Consider the following 17,643-nt stretch of genomic DNA (forward strand, 5'->3'; position numbering starts at 1 on the left):
TTCTGCAGTGCTGTTGGGTTGTGGGATGCATTCGGTGTGTGCAGATGGGAAAGCGGGAGGAACTGTGACAACGGCATTATAGCTCTCTGCAGAATTCACTGCAATCTAGAGCAGAAAACTGTGACCTGACTGATCACAGCAGAAGAAACTAACTCTTCTGTAAACAAAGGGAATTCACAGTGGGTAGGTAGGAGATATATCTGGACAGCACTGTGTCTGTTTGGAAAAGACATCAATATAATATATAGACATCAATATATATACATATATTCTTCAACTCTATTAATCTACATATATTTCCAAATATGAAAGTGAGGCTGTACATACGCAGTGGCCCTGCTTTAGACGAGACGGGAGTGGACGTGGTACTCAGGAGCGGGTCAGATAAAGGGTCCAGGAAGCTGCTGCTCTGTGATTTGCTGTCTGCGTGACTGGTTTCTTCCTTCACAATCCCCGTTTCCAGAGCTGATGTGGTCTGTTTGCTTTTATCCAGAAGTGCTTTCCCAAAAAACGCCTCCTGTAACATATAAGTTAATAATGCACATGCAAACCATGTAAATACTAGATTTCCAGTTGTGTTTGCTTGTACCAAAATTTGACAAAAAATTGGTGGTTTAACATGGTGATCTGAGTGGTTAATTCAAGTCTCTATTATATTTTGCGATCTAGATATGACTCAGGTCCACAATGTAAATCTAAGTTGTTTTTCAGCCTATTTTGGCTGATTTTTTTTTTTTTTTTTGCAGTACTTTTTTGAACATCTCCTGCTCTAAATGTCAAAAGTTTGCCACAGTGCTACATGGTAAAGCAGGTTTGTAGCACTTGAGAATATATGAACAGTATCAAACTATCAATGTGATCATTCCCTGCTGTCTTAAAACATTAAAGGCCTAATGTGCTGCAGTTTAAATCATTGATTCAAGACATTCCTCTGATGATGACCTTTATGTCTAAATTCAGGTTGGACATACAGGAACGCCTAAAGTGACAGCTGTTGCAGTTAATGCATCACTGCATCTCCACGCTGAGCATGATGGATTTTTTTTAAGAGCATGTGTCATCCTTGCACATGCTCCCAAAACCCCTGATCATTACATTCCAACACTTTTACTGCATATTTGTTGGATTGACCTGTAGGTAGGAGGGGAAGGCCTCCTCGAGTTTGGTTTTCTTCTTTCTGTATCTCTTCTTGACTTTCTCCAGTGGCTCACTAACGATGGGAGTCCCATTCACAGGAGTGTCTGGTTCATTCCAACCTGGAGAGAAGATAAAATTGATTAGTATTCACCAAAAAAATACATCCATCCAAACCTGAGAGGTCCAGGCCATACCTTCTTCCTTTCCTGTGTAGTTCTCTATGAGTGAGCTTGTGGAGTCTTTCCGACCGAGAGAATGCTTGCCTTTCCCCTGCCCTGCTTTACTCCTCTGACGCACCATAAACCCACCGATACCTAAAGAGGGATGATAGGGAACATAAATATAATTTAACTTAAAATTGTGTCACTTAAAAAAATAAATAAACAGCTGCTTTACCCCTAAAATTGGTGATGAATGGATTTAGGAATTAAAGGGTTAGTTCACCCAAAAATGTAAATTTCCATAAATTACTGACCCTCAAGTCATCCTAGGTGTATATGACTTTCTTCTTTCAAGTGAACAGTGAACGCAAGCTAGATTCAATTGATAATTACGTATTAAATGTGGTTATTTTTCTTACAAAAATACCTCGATTCGCTACAGGAGGCCTTTGTTCACCACCTGGAGCTGTGTAACACGTTTTATTAAGGATGGGCACTTTCTATTTAAATTCTTTTGGACTGATGCACTGCAAAACCTACTGAGTGCCATTAAACCGCTTGAAAGATCAAAGACCATTTTTAATATAACTCTGACTGGATTCATCTGAAAGACGAAAGTCATATACACTAAGGATGACTTGACGGTGGGTATGTTAATGGGCAAATTTTCATTTCTGGGAGAAATAACCCTAATGTGGGATCCTTACAGTGACGTCTTGATATTCATCTCCATAATTCAAGATGACTTATTAGATTAACTTTAGGCCAGGAGAGGGTGATTCATCTTGGCTACGCTTCTGGAGCAAGCATTTCAGGTAAGTCTATTTCTGGTTGTACCACACTGGCTCAGTCTGACCCACCACGGTTCACCGCATGGACACAGAATGAGGTTGGTTTATTGTACTCTAAATAGTGTAAATACTTCAATGGGAGGATACAAATCAATGAAATGCGCGACTAACCAAATAAAGAGCACTTAAACTTAAAATTTTGTAATTTGCATGTATTCATCCCTAGTCATAAAGGCGGGGGGGGGGGGGAGTACTTTGAAAAACAAAATGAGTGCACATAAGTCTATACTGTATGTATTTATATATACAAAAAAAAGAAAAGAAATGGAAGGTAGCGCTTAAAAAGGACATGTCTTTAAAGAGATTACTTCTTTAGTTAGAAAAACGCTCTGAGAGAATGTTCTTTCTGGAGTACTCCCCAACAAGGAGCTTTAAAGAGCAAAGAGCACTGTGGGATGCTATTTAAGGTCCAGAATCCGCAGCCGCACTATTTCACAGTCCAGTGGAGCTGTCCTTTCAGATAAGTGCACCTTTCTCCCTCTCGCTCTCTCACCAGGTCTGTACGGCTTCCTCTTCCTCTTCTTGCTGCTGTCGCTGCCGTTGGCCCCTTTCAGGTGGTCATCACAGTGCTCACGCTCGGGGCTAGAGTCAGATTTCCCATCACAGTCCATCAGGTTGCCCTCTGCAATGCAGCCAAACAACACCGAGCACTCTAGATGACAGAATATTCTCAAAACCACACAAAGATACATACACAAAAAACAGCGTGCACCACTCACTAGAAAATGTGAGTGGTCCTATTGCCATTGGCAGAAAGTCATCCGCTCCCGGTAAGAAACAACCAATCAGAGCTGCAGTCTGTAACTTTGTTTGTGTTCAAAATGTAGAAAAATGTATATAATAAGCGAGTACACCATGAATCCATTTTCCAAACTGTGTTTTTAGCTTGTCCTGAATCACTAGGGTACACTTATAATAAGTGTTTATATTCTGACTATTTTAGATTGCTTCAGTGGTCCCGCGGCGGAGTAACCCAGTACTTTTGTGATTCTTCATAGACATAAACAGAGAGAAGTAGTTCCGGCTACAATGTTCTTCCGCAAGATGCAAGCAGTTCTGTTTATTAACCGCTAGAGCATCAAAAGTTACCTACCGCAGCTTTAACTGCAGAATTCACTAACATAATAAAAACGAAACACACACATTTGCGTTCAATGCCATCTGACTTGTATAAAGATGACAAAAACAAAGAAAGGTGTAAAGTAGAGCTGTAATCGGGCCTTAAAAGTTAGGCCCGACAGGACCCGAGCCCGACAGGTTTCAGGCCGAGCCCGACAAGTACATTTTGATTGACAGCTTTTTTAAAGCCCGAACCCATTTACAGCCCGACATTATTCAAATGTGCGCACGCACACAGCTCTTTTGCCTTTTGTCAACAATGAGTAATTTATTAATGTTTTAACATAATTTACTCATAACTAATGTAGACTAGACCACTTGGAAGTTGGAATAAAGAAATAAAATAGTCCTCTGTAACATCGTAACATCTCAGCATTCTAGATATATGGGCTCATTTAACCTATAAATAGACCAACGCACCAATAAAAACGAGTCATTTAAAAAAAAAAAAAAAATTAAGATAAATTTTAAATTAAAATGGGTATTTGGCAATAACGAAATTAAGATAAAGGCTCCGCCGGATTTGCTTTATTTTATAAAAGAATAATGCCAACATTAGCGTAAATACTCTGTCAACATTATGCATTTAAGACTCAATGAATATTTAGTTATCATTTGAAAAACCTTTACTCACAGAGATTAGGCTAGGTCTACATGTTTTTGTGGAGGAAAATGATTGAATCCACTGTAGATGTCTTCAGCGTGTTCCTGCGCTCACTGATGGTGCGTCATTATTCACTCATTATTCTCATTATAAACATGGTCAAAACTTTTCCACACCTCCCTCAGAGTTTGCTTTAGTTGCTGGTGCAACCAAAACGTAATCACCAGAGGCAAGCCTCCGTTACACCTGCTCAGCATTCATTTTCGCATCTTTCTCGCGCTAATCGAAACACATCACATGACCGCTCGTTTACCTCGCAAACCGGAGCGCAAGCCCGAGCCCGGCCCGAGCCCGCGTAAGATGATAGAAATTAAGCCCGAACCCGACCGAACCCGTCGGGTTCGGGCAAAGATCTTTAGCTCTAGTGTAAAGGCAGGTGAAGTAAAATAAAACAGAGGATTGTTTCGAAAAAATTATTGCCGCAATTCACAAAAACAACAACAAAAAACTTAGTTTTAACAAAGGATGAAAAGAGAAATTTAATCTAAACACAATTTTTGTACTGTTTTTCTATTTCTTTTATATAAAGTTCAGATTTTTTAAAGCCCTGTAATTAATGGGGTGTAGATTATATGAATCATACATTTAAGTCTTAGAATTCAACTTTTAATGTTAACCCAGGAGCTGGAGTTATTCAAGCCTTTAGTTTAAAGTTGTAAATTGCCATTTTATACATGGTATCTGGCAGTGAGGAGGTTAAATTGTTGGCCCCATTCCTCCTCATTAACCCCCGCCTTCTCTCTCAGACTGGCACTACGATGGAAGGGTAGGCCATTAATTCAGTTCGGGCCGCCTAGCCTCTGATCACTGAAATGCCAAGGCAGGTATAATTTGCTGACTGCTGTTTTGAAAGGCTGTCTTTTCTCTCCAAGTCGAATTCATTACAAGGCTCACCTTCTTGTTTTACAGAGCAGGGTGGCCAATATGCACAAATTTCAATTTAAATGTTATGTGTGCAATGTTTTCACATTAAAAAACCTCCTCTTATCCCATTTTTATATGTAGAGACAAGAATAGTTTCTTTGAGACTTGACCAGTGGTGTGGAAACGTCACCTTTAAGCGCAAACACATTCTTTACCTCTACTGTCGTCCAAGTCTCCATCTCTGAAGAGCTCAGGCTGGGGGTCAGGGGGCGTTTGCAGCACGGCCACACTATTCTGATTGATGATTTTCAGCTTAAGTTTGGGTTTGGGTCGTCTGCGGCGTGCCGTCTGGACACATAAACTCTGGAGCTGAAACAAGCCCGACTCGGTCAGACACACGCCATCCTGAGTGTAGGTCCGCTGGAACTCTGGCACAGAACAAGAACAGAACACAGCGATGATGACCGTTAGAGTCCATCGAAACATAAGCAAAATACATAGCAAACTGTTAGAGCAAAGTGAAAAGCCATATTTATAAATACCATTTTCCTTGACTTTTGTAAGAATCTGTGCCACTGCAGGAGGCTCGTTGATGTCAATGAGCTTTTCCACTGTGCCACCACCTGTAACAACACATAAGCAAGATGGAAGTTTGACTTATTTCAAGTTAACACTGCATATTCACAGTCATTTATTTAGTTATTTATTGATAGGAGGCCAGTCTGGAGCAATTAAAGGCAGATTACATTAATCGCGGTTTCATTCACATGAACAGGTTGCAGCTTGTTTTAAAATTCAGCCCATCTGCTTTTTTTTAATGAACCACAATTTTGCTGGAACAAAGTTTCATTGACCAAAACACTCTAGTGTCCATCTGGTCCTGAAAAATTGGGCATCAACATGCACATCATACACAAGTCAACAAAAGATAATTCATCAAGCGTATTCACCTGAGCTCACGATTAGGGAATTTTTGTGCAGCCAGGCAATTTTTTTTTTTGGCATATGCAAATCAAATCGGTTTAGTTCTTTGTAGTTTGAACAAACGGAACGAGGCATAAAATCAATTAACAAACTCAAATCAAACTACAAACAAAAGCTGATTAAAGCCGGTTTCTGAATATGTGAGCATTCCAGAAGTTTGTGGCTCTTACCAGGCGTGGATGTGGTATGTGTTCTACATAGAGAGCAGTCGAAGCCCTCATCTGCTGCGCTCTCCACCTCTTCATCAGAGTTCAGCCCCTGACATGAGGCATGAACCCACCTGTAGACCAAACCTCATGATTAGGTCCCATTCGCAACCAGCAACACCTGCGCTGAATTCATGTACTAATCTACCGCTTAGAGCCATTTCCCAGGATACTCTTTTATTTTGCCATTATGGCATTTGGCATGATGGAGTGCCACCCACCTGTCACACTGCCTGCACTGTAGGATGAGCTCTTCCTCTCTGTAGCTGCGCGCACACGCGGGACACACTGTGAGACTCGCACACGGACCGCATTGTGTGTAGTTATTCTGCCACTCACAGCCCTGGCCAGGCGACGTAGCTCCACAATGAGTACACAGCACACACCTGATAGAGAACAATGCAGTTACCGATAAAAAAAAATACATGCGTAAATCACCTTATCCCAGAAACATACACACTTTTAATCATAAACAACTAAATCCATTATTTTACACTCGTTTTTGTGGCCTTTCTGTGAATGGGCACACCTCTTGTTTGCACATGGCTTAGCATAAACTGTGCTGCCTTAAAAATAAATATTTCAATGGCTCCAATCCAGGTAAAGCTCTGACTGAAAGCACCACAATGCATTGCAAACCAAGCTGTGTTTGAATGAGGATTACATGTGCCATTACAGCAAATATGTAGGAAATCCCTTTAGATCTCGTTTGAAAGCAGCTGCTGAGGATCAAGAGTGTTAGATGGGTAGAGGGAGAGAAAAAAATGAGAGAAAGGCATGCAAAGAGAGACATGAAGCTAACAAAGAGATAATGTTAAAGCATTGCAATTTAAATTGATGAAATTCAGAGAGAATGGTCACAGACAGAAAATGTCTAGGTTATATTTAACTCCAAAAACAAGAGAAAGAAATAATAATAATTTAAAAAAAAAAAAAAAAAAAAACGGAGCCCTGCACATGGCATGCAGGAATAAAAAAAAAATTCTAGGCTAAATTATGTGCACGATTTACTATGTTATTCCCTATATTTATAAATTGTGCACACAATTTACTAATTTGTTCCCTAAATTTGCTCAATCATTCACACAGTTTATAAATTGAGAGATCTAATTAGTAAATCGTGTGCACGATTAAGCAAATGGAGAGAATGAAATCGTAATCATGTGCACGTTTTAGTACATCGAGGGAATGGATAAGTAAATAGTGAGCACCATTTATTTTATTTTTCTTGCATGTCATGTGCTGGGCTCCGTAGATAATTACGATCCTGCATACTGACATTCTGAATTCTTTTTTTGGACAATTAAGTACACTTTCTGCACAAATAAATCCTCATGACTAATGCACTATATTACAAGTGTTCTATTATAGCTCTATTATAGCTTTCTCTGAGAAACAATCAAATTCAGCCCTCAAATATAGAGCTTAAATAGTCTTAAAATGAATATATTTACTAAACAGGATTCACAAATGCGAAAGCTAATTTGCATTCATAAAAAAAATACATTTGCAAACAGCAATTTATATGTGTGTGTACTGTGCATATTTATATAAATACATTTATATAAATACTCACAAACATGTATATGTTTAAGAAATATATCATATACATATGCACGTGTGTATATATATATATATATATATATATATATATATATATATATATATATATATATATATATATATATATATATATATATATATGATATAAATATACACAGAACACACACATTGGATACACACATGAATTCCTATGGATTTTCATGTGGCTATTTTAAGATCGTCTACTAGTCATTGATAAACAAATTTGTGTTTTTTTTTTTATTGTATTCATTTTTTTATTATTAAACATTTGTGAATCATATGTTGTATATATTAATTTTGAATCTATTATAGCTCATTATATCATTTTAAACTGACAGGTCACATTTAGTTACAATACAAACATAAAAAAAAAAAAAACTATATGTTCATTTATGCAATTGATATGGGCTTGCAAGTAATCTTGATGGTTCAAAAAAATGACAGATGAAGACAGAGCTATGAAAGCACCAAACTGGGCTGCGGTCCAAAGCTGCATCTAATTTTAGCAAAGACTTCTGTTTGTGTGTGTGTACATACCACTTGCACTTCCAGCTGCCTTTGGGTACATTCTGCAGTGGTGGGTCCAGACAGTATGTGTGGTAGCTAATGTCACAGTCATCACAGAGCAGCAAGCGCCCGGGGTCACTGGCCTGCCCACATGCCTCACACACTGTGCACTCCAGACAGCGCCAGCCTTTACTCAACACCACCTTCGTGATCTAAAACACACACACACACACACGAGGTCAGAGGACACAGGTCAAGCACTAAAGGGCAATGGACGGTTATATATTTAGCAGGCTATAATCTGGATGGATAAAATAACCCACAAAGAACACAGTCAGAGGTATTTGTCAAAAGGATTTACTGGCATTTACAGATCAATTTAGGTGGGTGGTGATAAATCAATCCAACCACATCATCCTGTACTAACAGACATGTCCAGTCCACCTGCTGTTCACTAGCACCACTTGGTTTGTACTCCGCTGGGGAACGGGACCATTTGATGCATATTAATAAAGTAAAACTTCATATATGCTTGACATGACAAGTTGATAACCTATTTAAACACGCAAAGTCTGAGTTAAAAGACTAGTTCATATAAAATAAAAAAATGAAAATGAAATAAAATACGATATGACACTTTTAGTGCTTTTTTAATACATAGTGACCAGGGGCTGTCAAACCCCAAAAGAGAAGCATGCAAGCAATCCATATCTCATCAGGTAAATTCCCAGTCGTCTTCATTGAGTTAGTTCACCCAAAAATGAAAGATTGGAGAGATTTCTCTGCCTCTGTTAAAAGTCCACAAAAACAAATCTTGGAACTTAAAAAAAAAATCCATATGAATCGAGCAGTGTTCTGTCAAGTGTCAAGTGTTGAAGAAGAGACAAGCACTGAAAGAATTTCATTTGCAGTGTTAACCAATTAAAAGAAAGCCAAGAAAAAATAACAAGAATGACTATCAAGGTTTTTCTCGTAATCAAGAAAAAAGACAAAATTACAAAACGAATGCTAAATGATATTTGACAGTAAACACATCTCGCTGGTGTCAGCCACAAATATTAACCATGTTTAGAAAAATCTTTGAGGAATGACAGGTTCTTGAATTCTAAGATTATAATCTTTAGATACTTCACACTATGCAACTTTTTCCTGCCGACTGCAAATAGTGACTGAGCCTAACTGGAACAAACCCTGTCCAACTGGGCACACGATCTGTCCTCAAGACCAAATTCCATTCATAATTGGCCTGACAGTCGTGTAGTTGTGTTCTCGGCTTTACGTGACAAACACATTTATTACAGGCTTTTATTCACACTGATCAACACACATGGATAGATCATATTAAAATATGGTAAACACAAGCCCAACTGTACTTGCTTGATGCATGATGAGAACCAATGAGGTTTTGTATGGTTGAGCTGGCGTTGACAAATTAAAAATCTTTTTCATATAATCACGTCTGTTTAGAAAACTTTGAATAAAAAACTAAATTCAACTGGATTGCTTTTACAATATCTTTACAAACTTTTGAAGCTTGTTAAGTCATTAATATATATATATGTATAATTTTATAAATTAAATCAAATAAAAAGTTCTTCTCTGCTGCAGCTCTCAAATCTCATTTAGACTTCCCCACATTCCAAAATGGTTCCTCAATACAGTACGTTTTGCACCAGTTTTAACATAAAAAAATGAACAGCCCTGAAACCCTAGAAATGTAGCACCCTATTTGCATGGACTACTTTTATAGCATTTTTGAAGCTTGACAGTATACATCGTCGTCCACTTTCACCGTATTAAATAGTAGCATTTTTCCCAAAGTCAAATGGGTTTAGAACAATATGAGGGTGACTAAATAGCAGAATTGATAACTATTATCTTTAAATAAATGCCCTTGTTCTGTTATCTGGGATTTCTTCAGCAGCTGTGATTGTTAACTGCAGCTGCTTGCACAGACCAACTGCACGACTGAATGAGAGGAAGACAGCTCTTTCACAGGTGCTTGGTTTAGACATCAGAATGCATGACACCTGGCCATGACATTTGCCTGTTGGATGCTAAAAAAAAAAAAAACATACGTAGATACGTTTAGGTAGATATTTACAAGCTCTACATTCTGATGGGACAAGCTGTTTTATAATAGATGATAAATGTGCACCTACACCTGAACTAAATTCTATTCTAATGTACTAAGCTGAAATAAAACAAGGAAGAACTTAAACCGCAAGCAGATAAGCTAATGAGCTACATTATGGATTCCCAACAAGGGGTACATGTTCCCTCAGGTGGTACTTCCAGGGGGTTTATAAAAAATAAATAAACTATTTGCTATTTAAAATAAAATATCAGGGCTCTCAAAATTAATAAATAATCATTTTATCTCATTATGTTTTTGGTAGGGAAACTTTTAACACAACCTTGATGAAGGGGTACTTGAACCTTAAAGGTGCCATCTGTAATGTTTGGCAAAAAAAAATCAAGTCATACTCCACATTCCATAACAGATGGGGGCAGTATGCCTCAATAAAGTGAATTGGTCTACTCTAGAGTAACAAACAAGGAACGGCATAGTCTCTATGCTCCGCCCCTACCTTCACAACAACACTACAGCCATAGCCGAAGCCTAACTGTGCGTTCACACCACCGGCGTCTAGAGTGTCAAAAATCACTCTTGCCGCTCTGCTCACAACGCTGCAGAAAGATTTGTGAACGCTCAGACGGCTCTAACGTAGATCGAATGCTTATTTTGTATTTAAAGCGGCCGCAAAGCAAACAAGCTTGTTGATCTCGTACAGACTAACCACAAGGAGTTAGAAGTTAACCTCATTAAATATTGATGTGGACAAAATATTATGATCCTTTACTTAAAATGAACAATCTCAGACACCTTGGTCCACGCATCACTTTTAATTTATTTTTTATGTCCCTGTACACAAACAGGGACACATCATAGATTAATACAAACGCTAAACAGCAATAATCAACCTGTCCTTTATTCTGCTTGGGAAATAATGTGCCAACTCTCAAGCATTCAGCGCGAGACACACGCAATAGACTCTTTTCACACGCTTTCACGCCACACATCAATTTTTTCACGCACAGAAAAACCACGAAGCAAAGAGGACACGGAGACCAACATACTAGACAGAGCAGGTTAGTTATGATATAATAAAATGGGTAACGTTAAGTTATAGCTAGCTAATTATCAAATGCAGCTACGGTTAGCCATCGCTAACATTAGCATGTTTATCGAACAGCCTTCGATACATTGCTATGTTATAACTTCCCGAAAACAAATACACAAACATATAAAACAAACTTCTAGTGAAATACTAACAGCATCTAACTTACTGTTAGAAATGTTGCAAGTTCGGAGTCGAGCCTCATTTCTTTATGGTCCATCAGTTGTCTCCAGCGATTGAAAACAGTGCCGATGTTTACTCTGGGTCGGCTCCTTTTCTAATCGGATTTGATTTGTGATTCCGAGCACGGTTGTTTCCCTGTAGCGGGTGTCGGGCCGGGGCTAGTAATGCTAATGCTAATTAAGGTTGATATCTCTGCAGCACTATAACTTGACATTTTTTTATGACATCATCCCCCTTATTTCTTCTCATTCTTTTGATGCGTGTAGGTCATGTTATGGATATTTTACCTCAATTTTTGCATATGGCACCTTTAATGATGGAGATTGCAGGTGTTTATAAGACAATAAATGTCCGGCTACACAAAACTATATCACTGGGGTTATTATTAATAATACATTTATAAAATGCTAGTGTTTTTATCATATTGCTAGGGCTGCCATTAAACACTTAATAAGCCACTCTCCACAACCAACAATCACTTTAATGCACCACCGCCACTTGAGGTTTATTACTTTAATTGTTCCTAATCAGGCTCACACTGAATCTCTGTGCACAAAACTCCACATCAATCTCAGCAGATTTCAGAATCTGATCTGGGAATATGAGAAAAAAAACGTAGAATCCATCTGGGCCTTTTATATTAAATGAAGATCAGGAAGTTTCTGGCATATCTCAAAGCGCTGAGAGATACCGAAAGCACTCTGATGTATTCTTCTGTCCCTGCTGTCTTTACAGGATAAAGATCTCTGCTTTAGTCTATCTACATAAGACACAGACTTTATAGTCTGCTTCATAATCCTCTTAACATTTTACTCATTACCCTCGGGCTGCTTTTATCCAGGTCCTCTTACACTGACCTGTCACACTTATCTCACACACCATTAACCTTCACTCCAGATAAGAGCAGCCCATAAACAGGTTCAGCTATGAATGCTATGGTGGGGGTCTTACCTTAATATTGACGCAGAAGGGGTGGTAGCACTGGCCACACTGGGAGCAAGCTAGCAGTCTGCCCTCAGCACCCTGCCCAAAGCTCCCACACACCACACACATGTCCTGGAGACACAAGAGAGATCAGATGTCCACCGGTGAAGTTATTTCTCACACCCATGCTTACATAAAGATCATCCAAGGCACATATTTTTTAGAGCATGATCATGTGTCAAGAGTTTTCACAGTTTTAACTGAATTACAGATATTCAGCCTTAATGTTCAAAAACATTGTGCCTTAATTATTATTTATAGTGCCTTAATGTTGATAAGTGCACAAATTCTTTTTGAGGCAATTGTGATTGTCTGTAGCAAAAAAACACGAAACCACTAAGCGAAAACGCAAAACTGTTTTATTTTGCCTTAAGTTCACTGGTAGACTTACTTGTTTAAGTGTGAAGGAGTCAGAGGCAGAGAACAGGACTACAGTGTTGTGCATGGAGTTTTCCTCCTCTTCTTTTACCACATATGGAGAATCCATTAAGCTCACCTGGAACAAAATAAAATAAAAATTAATGCCACTGAAAAGGTTAGCATTAAAAACAGCTATGGACAATATATACTCAATTAATTGATATAATTTGATATAATTGGTCATTAATTCACATGGAACCCAAATCCCAATTTAAACTGTAAACTTGCTTAAATTATCTGGATTTAGCTAGGCTATTACAGTAGTACAGTTTTTATGACTCCACCAGAATTTTACTTTATTTTTTCTCAACTAATGCTTATATTGGGCCAAGCTTGTCTTAAGGGGAAAATTCTGTCATCAGTTATTTATTATCATCAATTAATTATTATCATGTCCAAACACATTATACAAAACTTGAGATTTATTTACACACGTACAAAAATGTTAACAGTATACACATCAAATATAGTAAATGGGAGTTAAAACGTACTTGCTTGAAGTGCGAGTACAAACCTCCCTGGTCCTTGTTCATCAAGCAAGTATGGTTGAGCTGCAATTGACCATGTTTGACGTGTTCAATGTATGTATGTTGATTCATTTTTAGATTCATTTGGATTACTTTTACAATGTCTTTACTTAAAATTTGAAGATTTGGTGAAAATGTACAGACATCTCTCTGGTTTATACAGAAATATCTTTGTGTTTTAAAGATGAATAAAAATGTTATGGGTTTGGAACAACATGAGGGTGGGTAATTGATGACAATTTACATTTTTGGTTATGGTATCTATCACTTTAAGTTTGCAATGCACCATAAAAACAGCAGTGCTGTTAATAAAAAAAAAATAAATAGCTTGCTGTGCTGGTTCCACAATGCAGGGTCATGTTTCTTACATGTGTATTTATAATATTATATTATTATTCATTATCTATTAATATCATCTAGATTAAAAAAATATGTGTGTGTGTATATATATATATATATATATATATATATATATATATATATATATATATATATATATATATATATATATATATATGCAAAATGTATTCAACTTCTAGATGAGGAGAAAAAAATAATGCAGCTTTGTTTAGCTGGTGTAATGGGCTTCATAGGAATGAACAGTTTAAATGAAGAGGCTTGTCATGGTGAAAATTCACACTCAGTGTGAATAGGCCTACACGTCACAATTTAGTGTGCCACTGGTTTGTAATCAGACTGGCTGACAGAGTTAAGATGTTCATTGTGTGTAAACCACAGCATGGCTGCGGAGTACAAAATTGCCTGTTTTATCATATTGGCAGCCAAGTACATACAAGCTCAATCTTCTTCGTCACAAGTCGCTTGTGTTGGGGAAAATGTCAGCATTTGCTATTTTGAAAAGGCCATTTGTGCCGGGAACTGCTGCTGAAGCTCTGCTGAGCATGAGTGCATTTCCCAGACTTTAATGTGAGCATTAGGCACATCTGAGTGCTGTTTTATTTATGCTTGTAGAGGTGGGGGCTTCATACCCCAGGGGTCACCACGGGGCTGCTCTCCATCTTTAGCCTGGAGCGTCCCCTGCCACCTCGCCCCGAGAGGTTAGCTCCCCTGGGTCGCCGCCTTCCAGGAAAGCCAGATCCACGACCCTAGCAGACAGAGACCGGGAGAAAGGATATTATTGCATTTCTATGAAGGCACACTTTGGGAAAATTGAGTTTGATATATAGCATTAAAGGGTGAGTACTACATGCACTCCACAAACCAACATGGGGATATCATGATGACTTTAATGTGCTTTATATCTGGCCATTAAGATTTTACACACTCATTGTATTATAATGGCATCACTGATTTAAAACTCACTTAAAATGGTAAAAGAGCTGCTAAGTTTGATCTATATGGACAAATTATTATTTATTTTTTTATGTTTCAAACACTGATTTACGTTTTATATTATCACTCAGAAATGTTCTCTGGGGATAAAAAAAAAGTTGTTAAAGTATTTAATTTTAATGTTCAATTACTAGAGTCATCAGTGGATTATTTTCAGATATATTTTTTTATTTTCTAAATTATAATAAAATTATTAACAGCACACCAGCATTTAAATAAAAAATAACAGTTAACCTTGAACATATATATATTTTTTGACTATTACATTCTGCAATGGAAAAAAAAAGAAAATAAAAAAAATTGTTTTCATTCATTGCACTGAAATTCGCTATATCGCCTAGCTCAAATCCACACATATTATTCTCTAATAGCACATGGTACTATTGCTTGAATGATTTCACTGAAAATGCTTTTGCTGTTTAGGAGAAATAATTTCCCGAACCTAACTATACCCTAGCTTGACATGGTGGAAAACTTTCTGGAAGGCACCAAACCCGTTGCATCTGTGTTTGTGATAAAAACTCATCCGTCCATCCCAAGATCTGACCCTCTGAGGTTCAGCCAAATTCCCTGAACACTACACTGACATACAGATCACATTTCAGGCCAGGCTTCTGCCAACTCGCCCTTCTTCTGAAGGTGTCACATTGCGTTTGCATCGAGGCTGAAGCTCTGGCCCAATTCCCACTTCCTCCCAGGTAATTACCTCACTGTAGCCAAGCAGCACTACTCAGACAGGAGATGTCAACTCCATTTAGAGAGATTGCCTAAGGAAGCTTGGCGTACTCCGTCGCCCTTACAGTCTGAGTCTAATTTGTGCAAAAATGAATTATGGAGAGGGAAAAAATAGACGAGGGTTAAGGCAGGCACTCCTCTAAATCTGCTCAAGTGCGGCCACAGAGAAGAACAGTAATTCTGGTGAGATACTGCTGCAGTGGAAAGGATGCAACTCATGCACATGGTTTTGTAGAGATGTGCAGGGTTTGTTATATGAACATGCTATCATCTCAAACATTTATTATATTAATGCACAATGTGAACATGGAAATATGCAATGGATCTTCATCTTAAAAGCTCAGTCCCCTTCAGGGCTCAAACCCTTCAACACCCTCCCCTCATTTACCAATCTCATGGTCCAGATGGGCAGCCCGTGCATCGGCCTGGTCTTAGGGCTGTCCCAGGCGTCCGAGCGCTCTGGAGACCAGGAGGGCGAGCTCATTGCGCTACGGTTACTCCATGCACCCTGAGGTAAAGCGGCGGAGAAGAGACGGAGGGGGGAGGGTATATTGATGATAAGGGGTGACAAAATGCAGCAAAATAAATGTGAAAGCCATCAACAAGAACACAGCATGTCAAATGAATGCAATACATCTACACAAATGCATCATATCAAGCCAGTACACAATGATATATGAAGTTTGGGACAAAACCCTGAAACATGACAGTGACATTGCATAATTATTTTGCGTGTCTTAAGAAAACCAATAGTTAGTATTTGCTTTGAGTGAGTTTCAATTTGATGGGAAGTCTGCTAAATTAGCTTACAAAGAAAACACACGAGGATCCTCATTTTAAAGCGTCATTACGCCTCCATGAAAACATCCATGCTTATTTGTTTGTACAAAACAAGTGTGATCGTGTCAGCATGATAACAAGCAGTTCTTTGAGATAAACAGAGAATTTGATCAAACACAGAGCGTCATGGGGAGCATTTAGCCTGTTTACCGAGCTAATGAGTGTTAGTCAGTATAATTACAATGCATAACAATCACCGCAAGGCCTTTATTTTAGTTTTACAAAATGAAAATAATTTCTAAATTATAAATTATAAATAACAGCTACGGGCCGGTTGTTTTTTTGCTTGTGTTGTTTTCCCTGTCATGTATCATTTTGTCCCAAACTACTACTTTACATGAATGTCTGAGCTCCAATACAACGTAATGTCAGCGGACAGCAGTGTGATACACTGATGATTACCAGACACAATAATACTGACCCACAATATTGCAAAATTTAAAATATGAACTTTTTTAGCTGGGCAAAGCAGACATTGTATACCATTTCCATCATCATTTTTATCTAACATTATTTTCTGTGGTAATCAACAAATTCTTGATGTGAATTGGGCACAACTTGTATTGAGCTCAGAACATTGCTTCCCAATAAAACAGAACAAATGACCATTCCTTAGACACAAGACCCACGAACTGTTATCAAGGATTAAAAAGAAAGAAAGGAAAAGAAAAGAAAAGCTCTCCTGAAACATGAGTTAAAGTGAGTGGAGGAAGGCAGCTTAGAAACAAACATATCATCATGCCAACATGTCAGTAAATAAAGACACCACAAATAAATAAATAAAATGATAAAATCTGACAAAACAATGACAAAAAAATTATTATTGACAGCCATGCAATGTTAGTTCAGTAAGAGCATTTTGAGGAAGAAGCATGTCTTTGTATTGAATTTCCAGCCCTTGAGGCTTTTCAAAATGTACAAATATGGTATAAATATAAAATAAATGAGAGGCGAACACTTTTATCTTATTAGGTAGGCATCCAAGAGATACTTTAACAAGAGATACATATCTCGAAATGAAAACTCAAGCAAATCCCTGTAATATCTACTAAATTTAGAGCCTAAATCATGCCTGAACGTCTCTGAAGAGAGTCAGCGGGAGTTACTTCATTTGCACAACAAAACCAAATAAAACTAAATCTCTCTAATATACACACACAATAACACTGGGGGTGTACCTACACATGAACGCACTTATACACATCAAACCAGAAATGTCAGTTGGAGCCAAATCAAATTACACTGAGGTATCCAGATGGTTCACACTCCAGAGAGAAAAACAACCAGAGCCATAGAAACTAAAAACATATGATATTTTTAATATCCATATGAATCAAGTGGT

General features: G+C 38.0%; 1 protein-coding gene across 8 annotated transcripts in view; it reads right to left on the reverse strand.

Moving 5' to 3' along the window:
* Positions 1–17,643, reverse strand: part of LOC113066129 (histone-lysine N-methyltransferase 2C-like) — a 134,769-nt gene that overhangs the window by 34,184 nt on the left and 82,942 nt on the right. For 6 of the 8 annotated variants that reach the window (XM_026237796.1, XM_026237801.1, XM_026237798.1 and 3 more), the window contains 13 exons: positions 15,850–15,969; positions 14,363–14,479; positions 12,818–12,922; positions 12,394–12,498; positions 8,108–8,289; positions 6,208–6,372; positions 5,951–6,060; positions 5,339–5,419; positions 5,012–5,224; positions 2,643–2,771; positions 1,332–1,451; positions 1,132–1,256; positions 328–517 (listed from right to left, as the gene is read on the reverse strand). In XM_026237796.1, coding sequence (XP_026093581.1) covers positions 328–517; positions 1,132–1,256; positions 1,332–1,451; positions 2,643–2,771; positions 5,012–5,224; positions 5,339–5,419; positions 5,951–6,060; positions 6,208–6,372; positions 8,108–8,289; positions 12,394–12,498; positions 12,818–12,922; positions 14,363–14,479; positions 15,850–15,969 — 1,762 coding nt within the window. The remainder of the gene's footprint in view (positions 1–327; positions 518–1,131; positions 1,257–1,331; positions 1,452–2,642; positions 2,772–5,011; positions 5,225–5,338; positions 5,420–5,950; positions 6,061–6,207; positions 6,373–8,107; positions 8,290–12,393; positions 12,499–12,817; positions 12,923–14,362; positions 14,480–15,849; positions 15,970–17,643) is intronic. The other 2 variants (XM_026237803.1, XM_026237800.1) reach the window with 1 other exon arrangement.

This window comes from Carassius auratus, chromosome 49, assembly GCF_003368295.1.
Source record: "Carassius auratus strain Wakin chromosome 49, ASM336829v1, whole genome shotgun sequence".
Lineage (NCBI taxonomy): Eukaryota > Metazoa > Chordata > Actinopteri > Cypriniformes > Cyprinidae > Carassius > Carassius auratus.